Source organism: Oncorhynchus kisutch, linkage group LG15, assembly GCF_002021735.2.
Source record: "Oncorhynchus kisutch isolate 150728-3 linkage group LG15, Okis_V2, whole genome shotgun sequence".
Classification (NCBI taxonomy): domain Eukaryota; kingdom Metazoa; phylum Chordata; class Actinopteri; order Salmoniformes; family Salmonidae; genus Oncorhynchus; species Oncorhynchus kisutch.
The window spans coordinates 52,053,298-52,080,034 of NC_034188.2; the positions used below are offsets into that span (position 1 = coordinate 52,053,298).

Here is a 26,737-nt window from a genome sequence, read left to right on the forward strand (position 1 = left end):
TTGAGTTGGCAGAATTTAAAGCCTACTGGTGGGGGAGAGAGGCTAACCCTGATGCTGAATGTGTCTATATGGAGAAGGCTGTAGAACTGGTGGGGTAATATATATAAAGGGCTGGATGCTATGGGATGATTCAAACCTAATTTATTTTTTACCTCTGGGATCCCTTTCTCCCTCTAAAGTAATCTGGATTGATTGCCATTGTGCTACAACCATCAGGTAACACATGTTATTGGCTTTGCGGTGCCATGAAGCAGAGATAGGCAAGGCGGGGATAGGGTGTGGGTGTACAGTACTAGGTTTGTATAGGGGGAATACAAGAGGAGAGAAGCAGGTGTAACAGACAGTAAATCATCAGCCACAAACAGGCCTGTTTAGTCTCTAGGGAATCAATCCACTTTTTTATTTTATTAGAAAAATTTCACACACCATAAAAATTACATGTACAAAACTATAAGATTTGGAATTGCGTTATGTACAGATACAAAAGATAAAGCCAACTAAAAAGTGACGGAGAACACAGAAGAAGGTGAGTCCCCAGCTCTGAGCTTTTTGTCTGAGTCTGCCTGTTTTGATTCCGTTCTCACTGGGTTCGGCTCAAAGGTGAGAAGAAAAAAAAAAAACGCAACACAGGGTGATGAAGACCATGGTGACGAAGAGGTGGTGGTGATGCACAGACATGCGGTTCAGTTTGCTTAGTCCCTGTTAGTTCTTCCTCCTTTATATCCTTCTGTCCTCGGGAGTCCAGATGGGGTAAACTCGGCCCAGACCTGCAGAGAGAAGAGAGAGACAGCGAAATCAGTGAGGAATATGTACTATTTTGCCCTTTCATTAGTTTACGATTGACCACACATACAAGTCCACTTAATCCAGGTTGATCATTGAAAGGGCTTCATGAAGATCAGCCAACATTGTAGCCCCTGAAGTATGGTGATGACACTGTTTCTCCTTGACCAGTGTTCGAGTCATTGAATCCCTGCCATACTAAGGCTTTATTTAATGAAACCGAGAACATTCAAACATTTCCATGATGACAATAGACCAAAGTACATCAGTTGAATAACCTGTGTGTCTAATACAAACACAGGAAGCTTCACAAACACTGGCAGCCATACGACCACCGAGCTTGGACAATGCCCTCTGTTTGGATCCGTGTTGTGCTCTACTGCTGTTTGATACAAATGTAAATGACTGGCAGCCTCCCTAACAGCACTGGCCAAACCGTGGCGGGTCTGCCTACGTGGCCATGAAACGAAACAGGATTATAAAACAACAAACCAGTGCCATTAAACAGCCATTGAAGTGAACAGATGCTTTTCCAGTATAGTGCAAGATTACATTTGGGACTCCTCAGCCTTAGACTCATCCTCAATGTCTCACGCACTGTCCACAGAAGAGTGATAGGAGCTAAGCCGGTCAGCTCAGACAAGCCCAGCCCTCACGGTAGTCTGACTAAGCCTCCCGCGGGTTGGGAATATCATGGCTCTGGATGCATGGCAGGTGGTGAGCTGAACACAAGCCTGGCAGACATTTTCAAATATAATACTTCGGCTTACATCTACATATGGAACTAGGCACTTTGAAAAATGGTGCTGGATATAGGCTCTCTGGTGGACACGTATGGCACCTGGATATAGCTGGCACTGCAGGTGGTTTGTATTGGAGAGGAGAAGAGGCGGAAGAGGTGCAAGAGCAATAGCTACAATGATGGATGCCATTTTGGAAATGCTGATCCCTTGTGTCAGGCTAACATGTTTGACGCTGAAAGCCCTGAGTGGACTGAGGCCTATAAAGTGAAGGAGTTGAGAGGGTACGTTTTTTTTGCTTCTCAGTTGGCTGAATGTACTAGCATGATGTTTATGTAAAAAAAACACAACTGCATGAAAGTGTTTTCAGGCACTTTACGCTGACTTCACAAGGCAGAAATAGATTGCCCATTCAAAACATAGGGGCCATTACTCCTTCATCGCAAAGTGTACTGTAACACGTGACTTGAACCAAATACATTCTACATTCATATTCACGTTCACGTTCAGGACTAGTCTATAGCGGGTTTTATCCTGTGAAAAATGTATGGCTTTAAGTGTGATGTAATCCGCTCCAGGACCTTAGTGACCATGGGCGTTCTCTGCCTCTCCCTCCCAGCGTGGGAGCATTGATAAATTCAGCTAGCGTCTACACAAAGCAATACCCGCCTATCTGTACTACTCTCTTGTTGGCACAGCAGGAGAGTCTCTCTTAAAGCACAACCACATAGTATGAAGCGCTTGGATTCAGCAAAAGTGCAGAAATATATTCCTGTATTTCCTTAAACACTATAAAAGTCGACGTATCAAACTGAGCACAGGAGACCTATTTGTACACTGAATTATAGCATCATACTGTAGCTTACTTTGCTCCAAATCATTCATGGTGTTGCATGACACATCTCCAGAAACGCTATTGACAGCGATTGTATGTGAAATAGCTTCATCTACAGCCATTTACAAACAAAGCATGCTTCATTGTGCTGAGCATGCACTATTGAGCTAAAAATATGATCTTCTTTACCATCCAGGAGAAAGGATATTGGACCAGCATTGCTGTCCCGGGGTCATGGCATGGCGGCTCTCCTGTCCTGAGAAAGTGTATTCCACGGAGGGGTCAGTGCGATACACATTGTCCGACTCTTATTTTGCAACCCTGATTATGATTCCCATCATCACACTTTGTTTCTCATCAGCACGTATTGATTATGCAATTAAATGTGGCCTGAGCAGCAGAAATCAATTGGGACCGGCTGAACTCTGGAGTGAACACCGCCCCCGGGGCAATCGCCCAATCATCGTCTGATATGAATCACCTCAGTGTGTCTGCCACACAAATCTCTCTCCGAACGGCATCCACTGCGATCCTCTGCCGGCCAACCCATAAACTGTTCAGGGGGAGACCGTCATTTATTCTCCATACCAACCTTCATCATCTCACCTTTTTACATGGGATGTTGTTATTGCTGTTTCACATTGTCTGCGTTGAGGGCGAGTGATAACATCAACAGTATTTTGCCCTTGGTTTTTAGGTATGTCTCTTAGTCATCAGAACCGGCAATGTCTGTTTAATAAAACCATAACTCTGGTATTGTGAATCTCAGTAGCCTCCTCTACATTTGCCCTGCTCAGAAGAACATGATAAAGTGACAAAATGAAAACAAATAGAGCCTACAACCTTATGTCCCCTGCCGCCTCGCTTCTGCCCCATGATATCTGAGTCGAACATCATTCTGTCTCCCAACAAACAACAGAGAACTTGTTTGCATAATGTCTGCATAGTGATGCCATGGTTGAGCTTCCAGACAGTTCAGCACAGACCATTTAGCCCGCTGTTCTTGACTTCCATTAGTGGGGGAGACCTCTGTGATCTCACTCAAAACAACCTGTTTATTGATGCCAGGGACCTGTGATCATCAGGCGCCATGCCGCTGCTGATACATTGGGTAACATGCTCATCGCTGCGTCATCAGCATGGAGCAATGACTTGCCACGTAGCTATACTCTATAATTGCCAGAGAAACGAGGCTGGAAACTTGACAAAACATAATGCTAAGTGTGGGAGGATTGGAAGATGGGCGCCATCAAGCCATACAACATGTCATTGATTTCTCCAAGGCCTATTTTAGCACAATGGTTGATAGCAATCTAGTTGTGATGTCAATCCGTGAGGAATTTTGATTGTTGTTGTGATCATTTTTTGTTGTTGTCTCCAGAGCAATAAGGATCAGAGAACACGTAGCTAGAAAATACAACTTTAAGGAGAGGCAGAAAAACCCCTAACTCAATTCTGTTCTCGCTCAATACAAACGCGAAGAGACAAGAATGGAATTGCCACTCGGTATACAAACATATTTTTCTGGTCGCAGACGGGCTGTGTGACAAAAAGAAACAGAATCAATGCCTTCGCCATTGTTTGGAATTAGTGCTGAGTTTAAATTGAGCTGCAGTGCGTCCCGAGGCCCAGTGCCTCACACACACACAGAAGGCAGAAACTACGGCCTCGATCAAAGCAAACACACAGCAATGGCAATAAAGAAAGCTGCAAAATTAGCAAAATAAATTCCTCTGCTGACATTTGCCGGCCTCTTGGTACAGCAGTAATTAATTACATTTGGCAGTGGTTGTGATATGTAAAGCATCATCTGCTTTTTGTTTGTGTGGTCTTTGTTTTGTAGGATGGTGTTCTCACAAAAAGCAAACACACAGGTATGTTGGAAAACAAACACAGCCCGCACACGTATCCTACAGATTGTCTCCACATCTCCCTTGCTTGAATAGCCAAACACTAACTATGAAATTACACCAGCAGCACGGTTACGATCCTTTTACAGTGGTTCTGTTTGCCAATCCTCATGTCATTTTGTGAGACAGAATATTTACGATACCAGGCTCTTTGAACACACATCCATCTTCGCCTCATCTCATCTCTTTCAAGTCTAACCTTAAACCAGTCCAATTTCTCAAACTCCTGCTTGATGGTGAGATATGGGTTGATCAATAGTGATTTCATGGCCCAGGCCTTGGCGCTGACGGCCGACTGAGCCTTTCCATTTGTCCCTGTCCACTCGGGGAACGGTGAGGGCTAAGAGCAATGGGGTCCCCTGATTTCACACATCACTACACCTCAACCCTCCCCACATTAATATCCAACACAGAATACAAACAAAAGCACCTGTCCACCCGCCACTGACATTTTATTAATCAGACAGGCACAACATTAGTTTGCTGATAAAATATAGTACGGGTGAGTTTACTCTCAACTATCAAAGGCTAAAGCCATCAGAGTGAGAGTATGATGAAACTATTTGTTAGGACATACAGCGACGCTCCAGAACTGTCCTGCTCATTTTCCCTCCCTTCTCGACACGCTTCTATGCTCTCAGATGTTAGCAGGTAAAAGAAAGACTTCACAGGGGAATTGATGGCAAGGTTAACATCTGTGGCAAGAACTAGCTGCTATTATCAATTATGCATACCTCCCTTGCTTTGTTTCAGAAATCCGATATGTAATAGCAGAGGCCCTTTCACTGCAACATCCCTCCTCTCCATCACACGATAGGGCCAGATCACTGTGTAATCACCTTGTTGTACAAATTGTAGAAGTGCCATCACAGAGACACAGGCCTGTCTGAACACATGGTGAGCGAGGGAAAGAAATCAACTTCAAATTAGTTGTGGGATCAAACGTTAATGGGATTCATCCGTGTTTGGCTGTACACTGATATACTATGACCACTGCAGTGATCTAAGACAACATAGACCTAAGCTATGACAAGATGACTGGCTAAATCTCTAGAAAGCACTGTCCTATCTTTGATGTGAGAATAATTAAGTATGACCTCGTAAGGCGTCCCGGAAATGACCAACCACATGCATGTCCTTCAAGAAACGTATTTATTGACTTAAGTAAACAAAATGTTTCAAGTCAGCACAGCCAAACACAAAAAAGCACAACATTTACCCTAATGAACACAGCCATAGCCGCGCTCAGCATGGAACTATACTGGTTGGTTTACTAAACATGCTACGGTAAAGCCGGGCTTGTGGCTGTCTAGATCGCTGCTGTTAGTTGTTGTTTTCAATCTTACCTGCAACCTGCCCTTCTGGAACTGCGAGGAGCAACAGCATAACCTACGTTGCTACCATGACAAAGACCAAAGCTGGCAGGAGTGCTGTTGAGGACAGCGGTGTCTTTCTATCACAGGTGAAGGATCTTTTAAACCTCTTGAAGCTAGGGGGCACTATTTTTATGTTTGGAAAAATAACGTTCCCAAAGTAAACAGCCTATTTCTCAGGATCAGATGCTAGAATATGCATATAATTGACAGATCAGGATAGACAACACTCTAAAGTTTCCAAAACTGTAAAAATATTGTCTGTGAGTATAACAGAACTGATATTGCAGGTGAAAACATGAGGAAAATCCAATCAGGAAGTGCCTCTTATTTTGAAACCCTTCTGTTCCTATGCATGCCTATCCACCATTTAAAGGGATATCAACCAGATTCCTTTTTCTAGGGATTCCCTAAGGTGTCAACAGTCCTTAGACATAGTTTCAGGCTCTTATTTTGAAAAATAACAAATACAAACAAATATAGTGCTGCAAGTTGTTTTTACAACAACAACAAAATAGCTTCAAGTGTTTTGTCCAAACACTGGTGGAGTCCACTAATAAAATAATGGACGACTTGATCAGAGAGGTCCAGGATCTGAAGAACAGTTTGCAGTTCTCCCAGGGTCAGCTCAGTGAGTTTAAACAGGAGAAAGGCAAGATGACGTCAGTTCTGTGTGTGAATCATGATAACAATGACAGAGAAATCAGATTATCTCGAGGGACAATCAAGGCGTAAAAACATGGTTATGGACAGAAATGCAGAATCTCCACATGAGACCTGGACGGAGTCTAAGGACAATGTGAGGGAAATCCTCGGAGAAACTGAATATGGACCACAGGAAGATTGAGGTCCAGGTGACAGGCTCAGGCCGATAGTGGTCAAGTTCATGACGTTCAAGGACAAGGCAGCTGTTCTGGAAAGAGTCAAGAACTTGAGAGGAACGTATATCTTCCTCAACAAGAACAATCCTGTAGCTGTGCGCCAGAAGAGGAAAGAACTTATCCCAACCATGAAAGCTTCCAGACTGTGTGGGGACATTGCTTACATCTGCTATGACAGGCTCATTGTCCACCCTCCCTCCCAAATGCCTGGAAGGGATGAGAGAGCCAAACCTCGGGTTCGTAGCTTCAACCCCGCAGCACACACACACTTACATACACCAACTTATTGATGGACTGCTGAATGTTTCTTTTTTTGAGCATATTATGTCTATCTCTGATAAGTTACCCAGGAAAATGCCGGAAAATAGACCATTTTAATATATGTAGCCTTAGAAATAAGGTTCATTAAATCAATAACTTGCTAACATCAGATAATGTTAATACATTAGCCATTTCTGAGACTCACTTAGATAATTCATTTGATGATACATCAGTAGCAATACAAGAATAACACCTATGGAAGAGACAGGAATGCTTATGGGGGAGGTGTTGCTGTATACATTCAAAGCCATATCAAGTGTTATTGAAGTGTTGTGGTTGCAGGTTCACCTGGAACATCTAAAGCATTTTCTTTTGGGGTGTTGCTAAAGGCCACTAAGTGCTAACAGTCTATATCTAAATAATGTGTGTGAAACTCTTGGTAGTGTATGTGACGTAAACAGAGAGGCCTACTTTCTTGAGGACCTGAATATTGGATGGTTTTCATCAAGCTGTCCGCTCAAGAGGAAGCTTCTCACTGTAACCAGTGCTGTGTTTACAAACACTACAGGAACAAGATCATCAACATGTATTGATCACATTTTTACGAATACTGTAGAACTTCTACAGCTGTATCCGTACCCATTGAATGCAATGATCACAATATAGTGGCTATATCCAGGAAAGCCAAGGATTCAACAGTTGGGTCTAAAATAGTGTATAAAAACATACAAAATGTTTTGCTGTCACTCTTGTGGATGAGGTTAAAAATATTTGTAGGCCTAATTTGCTTCTTCCAATTATTAATAAACATGCACTTGTTTGATGAGGAGTTGACAAACTGTACGGTTGAAAGAGATGGGGGGGGAAAGGAGTGGCTAATAAGTCTGGCTGCACATCTGACTGGCTGACTTACTGCAAATTAATAAAGTATGTGACGAAACTGTATTATGAAGTCAAGATCAATGATGTAAAAAAAAAAAATGTGTGTGGGGGGGGGGGGGTGGGGGGGCAGAAAGGCAAAAAAAGTTAATTGAATCAGATGGCTTATTCATCACAAAACCATTTGATGTTGCCAATTATTTGAATGTTTACTTTATTGTCAAAGTGGGCAAATGTGGGAAATGTGGGAAATGCCAACAACTAACAGTGAGCCGTTGTACTAATAATGAAAGAAAATAATTACAAGTTTGAATTTTGTAAAGTTATTCTGGGTTGTTGAGAAAACGTATGGTCATGGCCAAAAGTTTTGAGAATTACACAAATATTAATGCCCACACAGTTTGCTGCTTCAGTGTCTTTACATATTTTTGTCAGATGTTACTATGGAATACTGAAGTATAATTACAAACATTTCATACGTGTCAAAGGCTTTTATTGACAATTACATGAAGTTGATGCAAAGAGTCAATATTTGCAGTGTTGACCCTTCTTTTTCAAGACCTCTGCAATCCACCCTGGCATGCTGTCAATTAACTAATGGGCCACATCCTGACTGATGGCAGCCCATTCTTGCATAATCATTGCTTGGAATTTGTGGGGTTTTGTTTGTCCACCCGCCTTTTGAGCATTGACCACAAGTTCTCAATGGGATTAAGGTCTGGAGTTTCCTGGCCATGGGCCCAAAATATCAATGTTTTGTTCCCCGAGTTCCCTTATGGGAAGGTGCTCCATCATGCCTCGAAAAGGCATTGTTCATCCCCAAACTGTTCCTGGATGGTTGGGAGAAGTTGCTCTCGGAGGATGTGTTGGTACCATTCTTTATTCATGGCTGTGTTCTAAGGCAAAATTGTGAGTGAGCCCACTCCCTTGGCTGAGAAGCAACCCCACACATGAATGGTCTCAGGGTGCTTTACTGGTTACATGACACAGGATGATGGTAGCGCTCACCTTGTCTTCTCCGGACAAGCTTTTTTCCGGATGCCCCAAACAATCGGAAAGGGGATTCATCAGAGAAAATGACTTGACCCCAGTCCTCAGCAGTCCAATCCCTGTACCTTTTGCAGAATATCAGTCTGTTCCTGATGTTTTTCCTGAAGAGAAGTGACTTCGTTGCTGCCCTTCTTGACACCAGGCCATCCTCCAAAAGTCTTCGCCTCACTGTGCGTGCAGATGCACTCACACCTGCCTGCTGCCAATCCTGAGCAAGCTCTGTACTGGTGGTGCCCCGATCCCGCAGCTGAATCAACTTTAGGAGACATTCCTGGCACTTGCTGGACTTTCTTGGGCGCCCTGAAGCCTTCTTCACAACAATTGAACCGCTCTCCTTGAAGTTCTTGATGATCCGATAAATGGTTGATTTATTGAAAAATGCAGAACTAAGAACAGATACAGCCCTTGGTTCACCCCAGACCTGACTGCCCTCGACCAGCACAAAAACATCCTGTGGCGGACTGCAATAGCATCGAATAGTCCCCGTGATATGCAACTGTTCAGGGAAGTCCGGAACCAATACACGCAGTCAGTCAGGAAAGCTAAGGCCAGCTTCTTCAGGCAGAAGTTTGCATCCTGTAGCTCCAACTCCAAAAAGTTCTGGGACACTGTGAAGTCCATGGAGAACAAGAGCACCTCCTCCCAGCTGCCCACTGCACTGAGGCTAGGTAACACGGTCACCACTGATAAATCCATGATTATCGAAAACTTCAATAAGCATTTCTCAACGGCTGGCCATGCCTTCCGCCTGGCTACTTCAACCTCGGCCAACAGCTCCGCCCCCCCCGCAGCTCTTCGCCCAAGCCTCTCCAGGTTCTCCTTTACCCAAATCCAGATAGCAGATGTTCTGAAAGAGCTGCAAAACCTGGACCCGTACAAATCAGCTGGGCTTGACAATCTGGACCCTCTATTTCTGAAACTATCTGCCACCATTGTCGCAACCCCTATTACCAGCCTGTTCAACCTCTCTTTCACATCGTCTGAGATCCCCAAGGATTGGAAAGATGCCGCAGTCATCCCCCTCTTCAAAGGGGGAGACACCCTGGACCCAAACTGCTACAGACCTATATCCATCCTGCCCTGCCTATCTAAGGTCTTCGAAAGCCAAGTCAACAAACAGGTCACTGACCATCTCGAATCCCACCGTACCTTCTCCGCTGTGCTATCTGGTTTCCGAGCCGGTCATGGGTGCACCTCAGCCACACTCAAGGTACTAAACGATATCATAACCGCCATCGATAAAAGACAGTACTGTGCAGCCGTCTTCATCGACCTTGCCAAGTGTTTCGACTCTGTCAATCACCATATTCTTATCGGCAGACTCAGTAGCCTTGGTTTTTCGGATGACTGCCTTGCCTGGTTCACCAATTACTTTGCAGACAGAGTTCAGTGTGTCAAATCGGAGGACATGCTGTCCGGTCCTCTGGCAGTCTCTATGGGGGTGCCACAGGGTTCAATTCTCGGGCCGACTCTTTTCTCTGTGTATATCAATGATGTTGCTCTTGCTGCGGGCGACTCCCTGATCCACCTCTACGCAGACAACACCATTCTATATACTTTCGGCCCGTCATTGGACACTGTGCTATCTAACCTCCAAACAAGCTTCAATGCCATACAACACTCCTTCCGTGGCCTCCAACTGCTCTTAAACGCTAGTAAAACCAAATGCATGCTTTTCAACCGGTCGCTGCCTGCACCCGCATGCCCGACTAGCATCACCACCCTGGATGGTTCCGACCTAGAATATGTGGACGTCTATAAGTACCTAGGTGTCTGGCTAGACTGCAAACTCTCCTTCCAGACTCATATCAAACATCTCCAATCGAAAATCAAATCAAGAGTCGGCTTTCTATTACGCAACAAAGCCTCCTTCACTCACGCCGCCAAGCTTACCCTAGTAAAACTGACTATCCTACCGATCCTCGACTTCGGCGATGTCATCTACAAAATGGCTTCCAACACTCTACTCAGCAAAATGGATGCAGTCTATCACAGTGCCATCCGTTTTGTCACTAAAGCACCTTATACCACCCACCACTGCGACTTGTATGCGCTAGTCGGCTGGCCCTCGCTACATATTCGTCGCCAGACCCACTGGCTCCAGGTCATCTACAAGTCCATGCTAGGTAAAGCTCCGCCTTATCTCAGTTCACTGGTCACGATGGCAACACCCATCCGTAGCACGCGCTCCAGCAAGTGTATCTCACTGATCATCCCTAAAGCCAACACCTCATTTGGCCGCCTTTCGTTCCAGTACTCTGCCTGTGACTGGACTGGAACGAATTGCAGAAATCGCTGAAGTTGGAGACTTTTATCTCCCTCACCAACTTCAAACATCAGCTATCTGAGCAGCTAACCGATCACTGCAGCTGTACATAGTCTATTGGTAAATAGCCCACCCTTTTTCACCTACCTCATCCCCATACTGTTTTTATTTATTTACTTTTCTGCTCTTTTGCACACCAATATCTCTACCTGTACATGACCATCTGATCATTCATCACTCCAGTGTTAATCTGCAAAATTGTAATTATTTGCCTACCTCATGCCTTTTGCACACATTGTATATAGACTCCCCCTTTGTTTTCTACTGTGTTATTGACTTGTTAATTGTTTACTCCATGTGTAACTCTTTGTTGTCTGCTCACACTGCTATGCTTTATCTTGGCCAGGTCGCAGTTGCAAATGAGAACTTGTTCTCAACTAGCCTACCTGGTTAAATAAAGGTGAAATAAATAAAAAATAATAATAAAAAGGTGCAATCTTACTGGCAGCAATATCCTTGCCTGTGAAGCCCTTTTTGTGCAAAGCAATGATGACGGCACATGTTTCCTTGCAGGTAACCATGGCTGACAGAGGAAGAACAATGATTCCAAGCACCACCCTCCTTTTGAAGCGTCCAGTCTGTTATTCGAACTCAATCAGCATGACAGAGTGATCTTCAGCCTTGTCCTCGTCAACACTCACACCTGTGTTAACGAGAGACATGATGTCAGCTGATCCTGTTGTGGCAGGCTTGAAATACAGTGGAAATGTTTTTGCAGGATTCAGTTCATGTGCATGACAAAGAGGGAATTTGCAATTCATCTGATCACTCTTCATAACATTCTGGAGTATATGCAAATTGCCATCATACAAACTGAGGCAGCAGACTTTGAAAATTACTATTTGTGTCATTCTCAAAACTTTTGGTCACGGCTGTACAGTACCAGTCAAAAGTTACCAGTACCAAGTCGAAGTGCAGGGGTAAATGCAATTGAGGTAGATATGTATATACAGTTCCAGTCAAAATGTTGGACACACCTACTCATTCAAGGGTTTTTCCTTATTTGGACTATTTTCTACATTGAAGAATAATAGTGAAGACATCAAAACTATGAAATAACACATGGAATCATGTAGTAACCAAATAAGTGTTAAACAAATCAAAACATATTTGAGATTCTTCAAAGTAGCCACCCTTTGCCTTGATGACAGCTTTGCACACTCTTGGCATTCTCTCAACCAGCTTCATGAGGTCGTCTCCTGGAATGCTTTTCCAACAGTCTTGAAGGAGTTCACACATATGCTGAAAAACCCTTGAATGAGTAGGTGTTTCCAAACATGCCACCAGGGGTCTTTTCACAAGCCCCAGGTTCAGAACAAATTCAAGGAAACGTACAGCATTATACAGAGCCATGAGTGCATAGAACTCTTTTCCATCTTATATAGCGCAAGTGAACGGCAAATCTGGTTTCAAAAAACAAATAAAGCAACACCTCATGGCACTACGCCTCTTCCCCATGTAACCTACTTGTATGTATGTACTGACATGTATGTGTAACTGATAGATGCACAGGTAAGTCAATTGTAAACTATTTAGTCTGTTTAGTTATGTGTCGGATCCCAGTAAAACTAGCTGTCGCCATTGGCATTGGCCAATGGCCATCCTAATAGATGAATACATTTTTAAAAAGAGTTGAAAGAGAAAGTAGGATTAGCTCCAGACAGATGTAGTGATGCGTCTAGGATCCTCTCCCACTGTGTTCCTCCATCAGTGTGTTCAGGACCTAATTGCGCTGATCGCTTACAAAATTTGACTCCTTAATTGCCTGTCTACCCATAATTATCTCCCGTCCGTTTAGCCAGGTTCTTAGTTAAGCCAGAGGAACCAGTGGAAGGGGCAGGGAGGAGACGGCGGGAGATGGGAGGCAAACATGAGATGTCTCTGGGAGAAAGATTGGGTTGGAGTGGTTTTCCTCCTCCAGAATAACCACTTTATACTCAAACATCCCCCTTCTCCTGTCTGTAACCACAAGCTAATCAGACTGGAACTGTCTGGATCTTCTAACATGGTTGGCTAAATACAACACAGAACACACACTCACACACAACCCTAAATTAGCTTTCTGATTTTAGTTTCATTTTTCATCACTCTCCTTCATCTCAGAGCTACAGTGACTTGCAAAAGTATTCATCCCCCTTGGCGTTTTTCATATTTTGTTGCGTTACAACCAGTAATTTAAATAGATTTTTATTTGGATTTCACGTAATGGACATACACAAAATAAAAAAATTACTTTTTTTTTTTTTAAAGAATGGAAAAGTGGTGCGCGCATATGTATTCACCCCCTTTGCTATGAAGCCCCTAAACAAGATCTGGTGCAACCAATTACCTCCAGGAGTCACATAATTAGTTTTTAAAAAGTCCACCTGTGTGCAATCTAAGTGTTACATGGTCTGTCACATGATCTCAGTGTATATACACCTGTCCTGAAAGGCCCTAGAGTCTGCAACACCACATAGCAAGGGGCACCACGAAGACCAAGGAGCTCTCCAAACAGAATTACAGATCAGGGTTGGGTTATAAAAAAATTATCCCAAACTTTGAACATTCCACAGAGCACCATTAAATCCATTATCAAACAATGGAAAGAATATGTCACCAAAACAAACCTGCAAGAGAGGGCCACCCACCAAAACACAGAGACCAGGCAAGAAGGGCATTAATCAGAGAGGCAACAAAGAGACCAAGGATAACCCTGAAGGAGCTGCAAAGCTCCACAGAAGAGATTGGAGTATCTGTCCAGAGGACCACTTTCAAATACACTAATATTCTTGAGGGAAACCTGTTTCAGTCTTCCAGAGATTTGAGACTGGGATGGAGGTTAATCTTCCAGCAGGACAATGGCCCTAAGTATACTGCTAAAGCAACACTTGAGTGGTTTAAGGGGAATATATTTAAACGTCTTGGAAGGGCCTAGTCAAAGCCCAGAACTCAATCCAATTGAGAATAGTGAATAGTTATGCATTTTCAATGCATAAAAAAGTTTTTATTTTTGTGTCTTATTTCTTGTTTGTTTCTCGTTAAAACATATTTAGCATTTTCAAAGTGGTAGGCATGTTGTGTAATCAAATGATACAAACCTCGAAGAAAATCTATTTTAATTCCAGGTTGTAAAGCAACAAATAGGAAAAATGCCAAAGGGGGTGAATACTTTCGCAAGCCACTGTATCTGTGGCTGGCTTGATTGAAGTATATGGTCAACTTGTTTAAATCATGAGTAAGTCCTGGAGGGTTTTCTGACCTTGTGACCTGACCAGGGAGTGTTTCCTGGTCAACCCACATAGAGTACATGATCCTGTGTACACTCACCTTAGGCTGGGTCCCCATCCTGAGCCTGAAGACAGTCAGGTCAAATAAGGTACAGTATGAGCAGGTCCAGGAATAGATCCAGGTGCATGAACAGGTCCAGGTATTGGCAAGTCCTGGTCCAAGTACAGGTCCAGGAACAGTAGTAGTGCTGTGGTAATGACAGCGGATACACAGACAGTCAGCCACAAAGGGATACAAGGCAATACGTTTCAAAAGCCACCGGTGAGGCCTTTGGCCCGTCTAGTTCCACTCCAATAGATTATGATGGTGAATTGAGTCCTTTATTAAATCCATCTAGGTGTGTTTTCATGGAAGGGTCCATGGATACAGTGTGAACTCCGGGGTCGCAAAGAGGAAGTCCGACAGAAGTCCTAAAAATGTTCCTGATTTATCATCTAATCGCCTTGTTTCGTGGAACCCTGGAATATTCTGAAAGACACAAACACGAGCAATGGTTACTGATCGAGTTGAATGCATGACAATAATCACAACTGATCATGAAAAAATGTGCAATTGTTTGAAGGGTAATTTGACTTTATAATGATGATTTTGACTGGTTGGTGGATCAGATTGTGTGTTTGTTTGTAATTGCCACTGTGCTATGATCGATTTTGTATTGCTGCTGCAGTGTATTGGGGTAGGATGAAAATGGAAGTAATTGTAATTCATGTTTTTGCATTATGATGTTTGGATGTCTGCTGCTATCAAAGTGCAGCACTGAGTGTTAAGGGTGTGTCCTCTGCAATTAGTCTCGCTGAATATGGCATATGTGTGGGAACAGACTCCTGAGGGAGGTCTCTGGCAGTAACGTGGCTAGTAATATGTTAGCTCTGACTAAGTGATATTTTTCTCTCTCACACAGCCATCTCTCTGTCTCAGTTTGTATCTATTCATCTGTCTTACACTAAAGACCCCCCCCCTCCCCCCTCTCTTATCTTCTTCTCTCAAGTAGATTAATGGAGAGGAACAGGGAAAGAAGGAACAGGGAAAGAAGGGCACCATTACTCTTGGAGGTTGATGGCTGCTTCTCACCGAGAAGCAGAAGGAGTCATCAAATTTTAAAGTCGCTCCAGTCTCTGTGAGCCCTCTTGTCGTCGTCGGCAGCCGCGGGCGCCGGCGTGTCTGGTGGAAGAGACAAATAGAGGTGAGAGATGAGGCGGGTAGAGTTAGTGACAGCCAGGCTGGACACGGCGCAGTGCATCCCTCAGCCTTCGTCTCAGGGACACAGCACTCGGGAGCCTGCGGACATGGCCGTGGGAATGTGATTCATGGCCCGGTGTCATCGGTACCAAATTGGCACCGTTTTGTCCCACACGGGAGCTACACAGGTTTTTGGCACAGATCTGATATGGGATCCGGGCAAAGTGACTGCGATCTCATGGTAGCCTTGCACTTACTGGTTGTGTGTCGCATACGATTCTACCGGTGAAAGTAAATTATGATTGCAGAATGTACATGTATAGAGTGATTTTTCACTGCAGCACCATTAGGGAATTCATTATCTGCATTGCAGTGCAAAGTGTGCCTTACACAGCAATGACTGTGAGAACGTGGTTGGCTGCAAAGGTTTTGGTAGGTTCAAGGGCAGCCAAACTCAACAGTTTTCATTGACAAATTATCCTCAGTCTAGATTGATCACTTTGGTTCATTATGTCCCTTAATTTCAACCAAAATGTATTTTGCAGCTGCACTGAGTGATTGACGCTATTGAAAGAGAGGGCCTGTCTCTCCCTGACCCTGATTTAATTCACCATATTGATTTAGTGATTTACAAGGCCAAGGCTCTGGAAATCCATGGTCACTCATTCAGAAAGTGCAATTATCCGATTGGAACAATGTATCCAAGTTTCTCACTCTGGAGAGGCTGTTCAAAATATACTTGTCTGTGGCCCATTGTGTCAGTAGAATAGCACTGTTCTTAGCAATTACATGTCTCCGAATTGGCGTTTCATGTGCTGCAATGAGGTGTGCTGGGTTGGGCTAGGCAATGGACTCATGTTCAGTGGCAGAGCTCTAGCTGCCAATACCTACTCTAGGTCACAGAAGGAATAAAAATGAATTACAAGCCAGATGTTTCAGACATGCCATAGAGATACCACATTGAAAACGGTAAAAAAAAATGGGGTCATTCACTGCCACTCTCTCATTAACCCCATTCGCAACCATTTGTATCTGTCTCTATCGCTCAAGTACTTACTTCCCCCCGCATTCACATTGGTGGCCTCTTTGGGTGTGAGCGAAGCTCTCCTCTTCATCTCAATGGCAGTCCTGGAGTGACGCCTCTTACTAGGCGACAGCAGGTCCTCAGCAGTCATGTCTGAGATCTGTACCGCATTCTCACAGTCAACCACCAGCGCCATGGTGTTAGAGTCCTTTTGGGTGGCATTAGGTGATGCCGCTCCACTCACACCCCCCCCTCCCCCTGTCCCTGGCCCCCCTCCCACCCCAGCTAAGGCATGAGCCTGTTGCTCCTCCTGGCTCTCTGTAACTTTAGACCCAGAGTGGGACACCTGTCCCCCAGCCTGTCCTCCATTGGTCTGGGCACAGATGTTGTCCATGGTGCCCACCTTACCTGTGTCCATGCCCTGGTGGCTGTAGACCTTGTAGCGGATCATGAGGATGATGATGAAGACGAGCACGGAGGCCACGATGATGCCACCGATAATGATGATCATGGTGCCGCCCAGGAACTGGCTGTGAAGGGCCTGGCACTGGCTGTACTCGGTCTCCGTGATGAACTGGACACAGCCCACCTGCCGCGTGGCCGTCAACGAGGTGATGCCGTCGTCGTAGACCGCCAGGACACACAGGTCGTACTCACGCCCTGACACCAGGTCACGAACCAGGAAGTCCTGACTGGTGGACGGGATCATTCTATTGATTAGAGAGAGGAACATGTTTTAGGATTGATGACTGACACGATATATGTACAGGAACAAATACTCTGTAGGTGGGACATATGTTCAAAATATGATTATTTCTGAGTAACAAAAGGTAGTGTAGATACTGGACTTGTCTATAGGGCTATGTGAATCAATATGGATAGTTACTTGCTAAGACATACTTTTTATCTTAAAAAATTGTTCCACAGTATTATAAGAGTTATGGTACAACCCTTGGTTTGAGATGAGTGGTGCGATCAAACTGGAATAGCCCATTCGGGCTTACTAGTGGGACAATCATAATGACAAACCTCAAAATCAATATTCAAGGGCCATAAAATGGATTTATCAGAAATGTGTAACATGGAATATATTATGGATGAAAGTAATCAGTGTAAGGGTCCCTTGTGGATTCTCTGAAGCGTTGACTCACATCCACAGTCAATCATCTTAACCCTGGTCCAATGAGTTTGTAGAGGAAGAGCATGTTGAGGTCAATGTCCATCCAAGGAGTAAAGCATGTGCCCTATAGGTGCCAACACTAGCAGATAATAGGGTGCATGTAGGCTTCAGAAGCACTGTAGAGCCTATCAACATCGGGAGGTAAGAAATCTCATTTTCCTTTTGGTGCCATACCTTTTCATTCGGAAATCACCCCTTTCAGCACTAAACTGAAACTACTGTATACGATTGGATTCCATTTGTCAGGTAATTTTTCAGGATCGCTCCACTTTTCTAGATTATGCCAATGATCTTGACCCATTCCTGCAGCTGTCCGGCACTATCATGGACAAGGTCAGGAAAGAAGATATGAACGAGGAGACAATAAAACTATGCAGTCGTTGGCAGACACCGTTCCCCCGTGATAATATTCTGGTGAATCCGACCTTTGCAATGACAACAATATGCAGACTGTTGTGACAGAAAACAAAGTCGGGCAACACTGTAGTATAGACCACTGAAAGGCACTTTGATAGTGTGTGGTCACGCGTGTGATTTCTGACAGTATAAGTGAGCAGTGGATTTTCCGCATACGTCCGGAACTCTTTCATTAGGGGAAAAAGGAGAGGCCGACGGTCATTAAATATGATGCCAGCGACATCTTGAGCTGTGATTAAATGTCAGTCTCCATTCGCATAACTCCCAAAAGCTTCCAAATCTCCCATTTTCATTACGTGTGTATCGTTATCTGGCTAACAAGTCTTGACATTTTAAATTCACTTCAACAGCTCTAAAAGCTGAGTTGGTAAACAATGCCCAGTGTCATCTCATTAAGCCGCCTTGCTTGAGGTAGAACACTTCATATAAGTTAAGAAAACTCCCCTGGACTTTTGTTCAAATCAATTTATAATCATTTAATGTTAACCATTATTTTTGAAGACATGGAGAATAAATTGTTGACAGGGTTGAAAGAACGGGTGACTTAGGCTAGGACCTTGTTACTACAGTACTGAGCTGTCCATCCCGAAATGTCCTCCACCGAGACACAGTGACTGAGAATGTGCATTGCTCAGTACAGTGTTAAATCACAAGGTGCCTCCAGCTTGAGCAGGAGATCATTAGAACCCCTATTCAATATAAACCAAGAAATATTCTAACTTTTCTGGCTGGAGGTTTAACATTTACACTAAGGACAGAATTTCTTTTGTAAATATAATTTGTCAAATACATGTTCTACTAGCAGAGGAAGCTGTTGCGCAAACCAGACATAATTCAATAGGAAATATTCTCTGAGTTGTTTGCACTTCCCAAAAAATCTATTGCATCCAAGAAAATGAATTCACTTATGTGAATTGACAAAATGAAGTACATGGGAAAAGCAACAATAATCGTAACCCTGACATCCAGACAGAAATGTTATTGCTGCCACTGCAACCTCTTCCTAATCTTTATTCACCCAGATTATCTTTGCATCTTCTTCTAGAGGCTTTTCTCAATCCAGCACCAGCTAGAGAAGTGACGTGTCAACTACAAGGTTATGAAAGGTTCAAATCCACCAACCTTAGCCTTGGTCTTAACCCCAATTTTTTAAGAGTCATTGTAGCTAATGCTCTTACAGACAATCTTGGCTACACTAATATCAGATGTCTGAGTCCAAGGGAATTCCTCTTTCACATGTAACACAAAAGGCCTTAACGGGAATTGGAGAATATAGGAATTTAAATAGGTTTTAGCTGATATAATGTTCTTCCGTTTGAATCACTATCACACTTACATTGGCAGGAAATTGGTTGAGTGTATTCCTATTAAAAAGGTGAAAGACAGTGCTAGAAGACATTTGTTTATTAATTGCGGATCCCCCGAGGTGGCCGTTTGGCTCGGGAACTCCTCCAACCTATCGACTACTAAAACGAGAGCACCTGTTTGAGGAAGAATTATCCTAATCCAACTAGGATCACGGAAAAGTCTTCTAATTACTCCACGAGTCAGCAAAGACAATTTTTTTCTCTCTTTCTCCATCTCTCTCTCTGTCTGTCCCCCCTTTCTCTTCCTCTCTCCTTTAATAGTTAATGTTATGGTCTGTAGGGGGAAAAAGAAGATCTCAATCCTGGATCCTATTAAAGTGTGGCAGGGAGGAGGAGGTGCTCTATGACTAATAAGTCCTCTTATTTGCCTCACGTTTGCCTGTCATTTTGACTGGAAGCCCAGAGTCTGCCTCATTCCGTCTCTCTCTCTCTCTCTGTATAGGGATGACATCCAGACTGCCTTTAGAATCCTCATGGCACAATGCTGAACAAAGTCACCTTGATCTGGGCTGTGTAGAGGACCTTTTATCTGGTGTTTTTGTGCTTTGGTTTATTGCGGGATTTATCATGGACGTGGCAGCTCTGGAATAGGCTATTAGAGATTAGACACTTTAGGTGTAAAACACATGAACATAGTTACAAAAAGGAGTAGAAAAAAAGGTATTGGAGAGATGCAGGGGGACGGATTCCTGATTCATGAAACATCATTGCGGCAGTTACCCCAAATTAAATTACTCCACAATGAAGCCTGGTGCCGATTGTGAATAGGGAAGCAAATTATTCTCTTTGTGGGAAATTTAGGGCAGAGAAATGAAACTGCTATTTCTTCATTTTGTATTTTTTTTTCGAGGCTGATTGAAATCTCTAAGTGAAGAGCCTGATGAGACGAATGAAGCTTGAAATGGAATGCAAATGAAATGCTGCTTCTTGGTAAATAACTACGACAATCAGCTTGTTGATCCCAAAATGCATCGTTGGATCACTAATATTGATAAATCCTTATTTGGTAGGTGTTAAAAACCAATTTCCTAATATAATTATTTAAATGCACCACATATGCATACTCTAAACAACATACAGTATACAACATTGGCCTATAGTAAGAGAGGTCACGATGGCAACACCCATCCGTAGCACGCGCTCCAGCAGGTGTATCTCACTGATCATCCCTAAAGCCAACACCTCATTTGGCCGCCTTTCGTTCCAGTACTCTGCTGCCTGTGACTGGAACGAATTGCAAAAATCGCTGAAGTTGGAGACTTTTATCTCCCTCACCAACTTCAAACATCAGCTATCTGAGCAGCTAACCGATCGCTGCAGCTGTACATAGTCTATTGGTAAATAGCCCACCCTTTTCACCTACCTCATCCCCGTACTGTTTCTATTTATTTACTTTTCTGCTCTTCTGCACACCAATATCTCTACCTGTACATGACCATCTGATCTTTTATCACTCCAGTGTTAATCTGCAAAATTGTAATTATTTGCCTACCTCCTCATGCCTTTTGCACACATTGTATATAGACCCCCCCTTCGTTTTCTACTGTGTTATTGACTTGTTAATTGTTTACTCCATGTGTAACTCTTTGTTGTATGCTCACACTGCTATGCTTTATCTTGGCCAGGTCGCAGTTGCAAATGAGAACTTGTTCTCAACTAGCCTACCTGGTTAAATAAAGGTGAAATAAAAAAAATAAAAAAATAAAAAGGTCTTGATCCCCTAAGACAGGAGATATGACAGAGCATGTATTAAATTAGAGTACCAGTCAAAAGTTTGGACACACTTACTCATTCAAGGGTTTTTCCTTATTTTTACTGTGTTATACATTGTAGAATATTAGTGAAGACATCACAACTATGAAATAACACATATAGAATCATGTAGTAACTAAAATATATTTTATATTTGAGATTCTTCAAAGTTGCTACCCTTTTCCTTGATGACAGCTTTGCACACTCTTGGCATTCTCTCAACCAGCTTCATGACCAAGTCCATATTATGGCAAGAACAGCTCAAATAAGCAAAGAGAAATGACAGGCCATCATTACCTTAAGACATGAAGGTCAATCAACCCGGACTTTGAAAGTTTGAAAGTTTATTCAAGTGCAGTCGCAAACAACATCAATCGCTGATGAAACTGATGAAACTGCCTCTCATGACGACCGCCACAGGAAAGGAAAACCCAGAGTTACCTCTGCTGCAGAGGATAAGTTAATTCGAGTTGCCAGCCTCAGAAATTGCAGCCCAAATAAATGCTTCACAGAGTTCAAGTAACAGACATATCTCAACATCAACTGTTCAGAGGAGACTGTGTGAATCAGGCCTTCAAGGTTGAAATTCTGCAAAGAAACCACTACTAAAGGACACCAATAATAAGAAGAGACTTGTTTGTGCAATGAAACACGAGCAACGGACATTAGACCGGTGGAAATCTGTCCTTAGGTCTGATGAGTCCAAATTTTTGTTTCCAATGCCGTGTCTTTGTGAGACGCAGAGTAAGTGAATGAATGATCTCCACATGTGTAGTTCCCACCGTGAAGCATGGAGGAGGACGTGTGATGGTGTAGGGGGACTTTGCTGGTGACACTGTCTGTGATTTACTTAGAATTCAAGGCACTCAACCAGCATGGCTATCACAGCGATACGCCATCCCATCTGGTTTGGACTTAGTGGGACTATAATTTGTTTTTCTACAGGACAATGACCCAACAGACTTTCAGGCAGTGTAAAGGCTATTTGACCAAGAATGACAGTGATGGAGTGCTGCATCAGATGACATGGCCTCCACAATCACCCAAACTCAACCCAATTGAGATTTGGGATGAGTTGGGCCGCAGAGTGAAGGAAAAGCAGCCAACAAGTGCTCGGCATATGTGGGAACTCCTTCAAGACTGCTGGAAAAGCATTCCAGGTGAAGCTGGTTGAGAGAATGCCATTGCAGCGCAATGCTGTCATCAAGGCAAAGGGTGGCTACTTTGAAGAATTTAAATCACTTTTTTTGGTTACTACATGATTCCATATGTGTTATTTCATAGTTTTGATGTTTTCACTATTATTCTTCAATGTAGAAAACAGTAAAAATAAAGAAAAACCCTTGAATGAGTTGGAAGTGTTCAAACATTTGACTGGTATCGTATGTATATATAGAACTTGGTCTGGGGTGATAATTAATTTGTGCTACAGGTGCAGTCTTTCTTCCTGTGACATACACTTATTTAATATTGGTGGTAGCTCTTACTAAAATCAGCCTCCATGTTTTCTCAAGAGGAATAAGTATGAACACAAAAATATGACAAAAACCGACATTTCCTTCCCACATAATCCCATCTGTAGGGATGCACTGTATAATTTCCTGAATGATTGGCATGCAGTCTGGCGGAGAAACACTGACCTAAAAAATTGCATCATGGATGATGGCGTATCGGGGAAGCAGTGGGAATTAAAGGCGTATCGCTAGTGAGGTATGTATGCTTACACACCATGCTCATTTATTTATACAATTATCAGAGCTAGCTGTCGTCTCAGGCACACCTGAATAGGTTACTAACCAGCCCCCATTGACTGAGGGATTAGGGAGAGTGGTAGTGCATGCAACTTTGAATCATTGCACATGTGCACACACACAGAGAGATAGATAGATAGATAGATATACACACACACACTCTCTCAAGGCTGTGCTACCAGTTTCCCCAAATGGGCTTTTACAAAAGGAAGGTTAAGGATAAGTGACAGTCAATTCCTCTGACTCTCTTGTGTTGTCCCATTCCTATCAGGTACGCGTCAGGCGGCCCCAGAATGGAATTCAGATGGGAAATATGTAATGCTCTTTGTAAAATAAATGTGCTTGACAGGATTCATTATACCAGGTTGGGAGGATAGACAAGCCAGAGGTGAACTCAATTAGAGAAAGACAAGATTCTTCATAAAAAGTTTGAGTTTGAGGATTTACATTTTGATTCATGGGGCTGAAGTTATTTTCCCCTGGTATTTCCTTAGCCAGTTCAGGGTCATTGAGAAGCTCTGTTTGGGGACAGATTAGGACCAACACACAAACACTAATCCCTTCTTAAATCTCCACGCATCAGGCTGCATTTCCACTGCATTTTAAATGAGTTACAAACATCCATTTAATACTGATGAGTCAATGATTCAAATAGAAGTTGATTGATAAAATAGTAAAAATTGAAATACTGTTAGTGCCGCTGCTCTCAAGGTTACACAGATATCTCTACACAAGCACATAAAGATGCACGTGCGGATGAACGCACATGCATATACACACACACACACACACACACACACACACACACACCTGTCAGCTTCTCTAAGTGTGTGAAAGTGGCTGTATTGTGCCGACAGGCCTGGTTGCCACAGAGACTCCATGCCACGCCCCATTATTCATTCCTCTCAGAACATCAGGGAAACGCTGCCACCGGGCCCCAGAACAAAGAGCACAGGCAGGGACAATCAGTCTGTGTGTAGCAGAGCCTATACCTTCTCTCCGTTTCCCTTCTGAACTAGGCCTCTACCCTCCTGATCCTTAGCACAGACAGAATTCTGTCCATAATGTTGTGTGTTTGACTAAAAGGGCCTGTCTGTGGTGAGGAAGCTGGTCATGGATAAAGGGAAATGCCCACTCCTGCCTACCAAGCTCTCCCTTCACCTGTAAGCAGGGGTCTGATGCATTAATGATGTTGGTTGGCCCCCACTGTGGTGATGAGCAGGCAGAAGAGACAGTTAGCCAGCACATAATCTTGGTTACCCAGAAATAAAAGTTGTCACTTCCTGTTAAACCTCTGGGGGTATGTGCTGTGAAATTCCCACACAAAAGGGAACTCTCTTCCCACACAAAAGGGAACTCTCGGCCAAGCCCCTCCCTTATGCTAATTTTACCTGTATTTACGATCCGGGTGGACAGGCGCCAAGCAGTAGTAATGGATGATTGAGTGAGTACTGAATGTTTTCAACACATATATTTTGAATCTTAGAGTGTCCACTCCATCCCATCGTTTAAAACTCTTTTGGGATAGGGGGCAGCATTTTCACTTTTGGATGAATAGTGTGCTCGGAGTGAACTGCCTCCTACTCTGTTCCAGATGCTAATATATGCATATTATTATTTGTATTTGAAAGAAAACACTCTGAAGTTTCTAAAACTGTTTGAATGATGTCTGTGAGTATAACAGAACACTTATGGCAGGCAAAACCCTGAGAAGAAATCCAAACAGGAAGTGAGAAGTCAATTTTCAAAACAATGCCTATTCAAATCCCTGATATTTATGGATGTGCTTGCACTTCCTAGGGCTTCCACTAGATGTCACCGTCTTTAGATCCACGTTTTAGGATTCTACTATAAAGGAGGAGCTCATGAGACCTCTTTTAGTGAGTGGTCTGGCAGAGAGCCTCGGTCTCATGACGCGTGGTCACGAGAGCATACTCTCTTGTTCCAATGCTTTTCTTCAGACAATGAAATTCTCCGGTTGGAACCTTACTGATGATTAATGTTAAAAACATCCTAAAGATGGATTGCATACATCATTTGACTTGTTTCTACGACCTGTAACATCACTTTTTGAGTTTTTGTCATGGAGAAAATGCTCGCGCCTCATGAAGATGGATTACTGGGCTAGCGGCTAAATGATGGCCTTTATGGAACAAATCAGTCATTTATTGTCGAACTGGGATTCCTGGGAGTTCCTTCTGATGAAGATCATCAAAATTAAGTGAATATTTAGTGTTTTTTCGAACAAATGTTGACTCTAAGATGGAGCCGTTCTCAGATTATGCTTTTTCCGTAACGTTTAAAAAAAAATCTGACACAGTGGTTGCATAGAGGATAAGTCTATCTTTAATTCGGTAAATAACACTTGCATCTTTTATCAATGTTTATTATGAGTATTTCTGCAAAACCAATGGATGTTTTGGAATCAAAACATTACTGCACGTAACGCGCCAATGTAAACTGGGATTTTTGGATATAAATATACACATTATCGAACAAAAACATCCATGTATTGTGTAACATGATGTCTTATGAGTGTCATCTGATGAAGATCATCAAAGGTTAGTGATTAATTGTATCTATTTCTGCTTTTTGTGATGGCTATCTTTGGCTGGAAAAATGGCTGTGTTTTTTTGACTTGGCTATGAGCTAACATAATTATATGTTGTGCTTTCGCTGTATCTTTCATTTGCTGTATTGGACTTGTTAATGTGTGAAAGTTACATATTTCCCAAAAATATTTTTGAATGTCGCGCGCTGCCTTTTCAGCGGAATGTTGTCGTGGGGTTCCGCTAGCAGAACACCTGACCCATCAGGTTAAGCCACTGCAACAGTTGTGCATCAAATGTTTGACTGGCAAAGAGGACGATTTCGCATGCTCGCAAACTAGCAACATACACCAAGCGATGTATGTAGAAAATGTCTTCATACAACCATGTTCAGCAAGCGGTTGATAGGACTGGCAGTGGACAAAGTGTGCACTGTTGTTCTCCGGTAAGTATACATTTCAGATGAACTCTGGCTAGCCATTGGCATTGCAGTTAGCTAGCTGTATCATTCATTCTACATTACTATCAACTGGCCCACTGTATCAGGCAGCTTTACTGTAGATGCAAGGAAAAACAAATATATTTGCTAGCTATCCATCTGATTGATGAAGTTGAGAAAAATGCCATTAAAACATCTTAGGGCTAGGCCCCTTTTTTCTCCATTTCTGCCTGAATGACGTGCCCAAAGTAAACTTCCTGTTGCTCAGGCCCTGAGGCCAGGATATGCATATAATTGGTACCATTGGAAAGAAAACACTTTGAAGTTTGTAGAAATGTTAAAATAATAAAAAAACGATTTTTGAGAGACCATCCTCTTAGAAAGGCAAGAGAAAGGTCATATTGTAAATTATCCCTGGATGCAATTCCTAAGACTGCTGACACCCCGTGGAAGCCAATGTTCAAGGTTTCAGGCTTGTAACTTCAAATACAAATAAGAAATAACAGTTTTAGAAATCCGTGTTTGGGCGCGCCATGAAGAAATTACGCACCTGCTAAAATCAGTTTCCTATTGAACACACTTCTTTCTGAAATAAATATTATAGTTTGATTACATTTTATGGTATCTGAGGAGTAAATCTGTAAACATGTTATAGCTTGGACCCTTTGGATGGCAAATCAGAGGAAGATTTTCAAAAAGTAAGTGAATATTTAATCTTTATATGTGAATGTATGAAACCTGTGCTGGTGGAAAAATATTTTGATGTGGGGC

General features: G+C 42.9%; 1 protein-coding gene across 4 annotated transcripts in view; it reads right to left on the reverse strand.

The window, feature by feature from the left end:
* Positions 1-370: 370 nt before the first annotated feature.
* zgc:172282 (leucine-rich repeat and fibronectin type III domain-containing protein 1-like protein) overlaps positions 371-26,737 on the reverse strand; it is a 107,176-nt gene continuing 80,809 nt past the window's right edge. Inside the window, exons 4-7 of one of the 4 annotated variants that reach the window (XM_031790485.1) lie at positions 16,920-17,221; positions 15,380-15,469; positions 14,348-14,776; positions 371-767 (exon numbers count right to left, since the gene is read on the reverse strand). In XM_031790485.1, coding sequence (XP_031646345.1) covers positions 15,399-15,469; positions 16,920-17,221 — 373 coding nt within the window. In that variant the 3' untranslated portion in view covers positions 371-767; positions 14,348-14,776; positions 15,380-15,398. Of the gene's footprint in view, positions 768-14,347; positions 14,777-15,352; positions 15,470-16,544; positions 17,222-26,737 lie in introns of all 4 variants that reach the window. The other 3 variants (XM_031790484.1, XM_031790483.1, XM_031790482.1) reach the window with 3 other exon arrangements.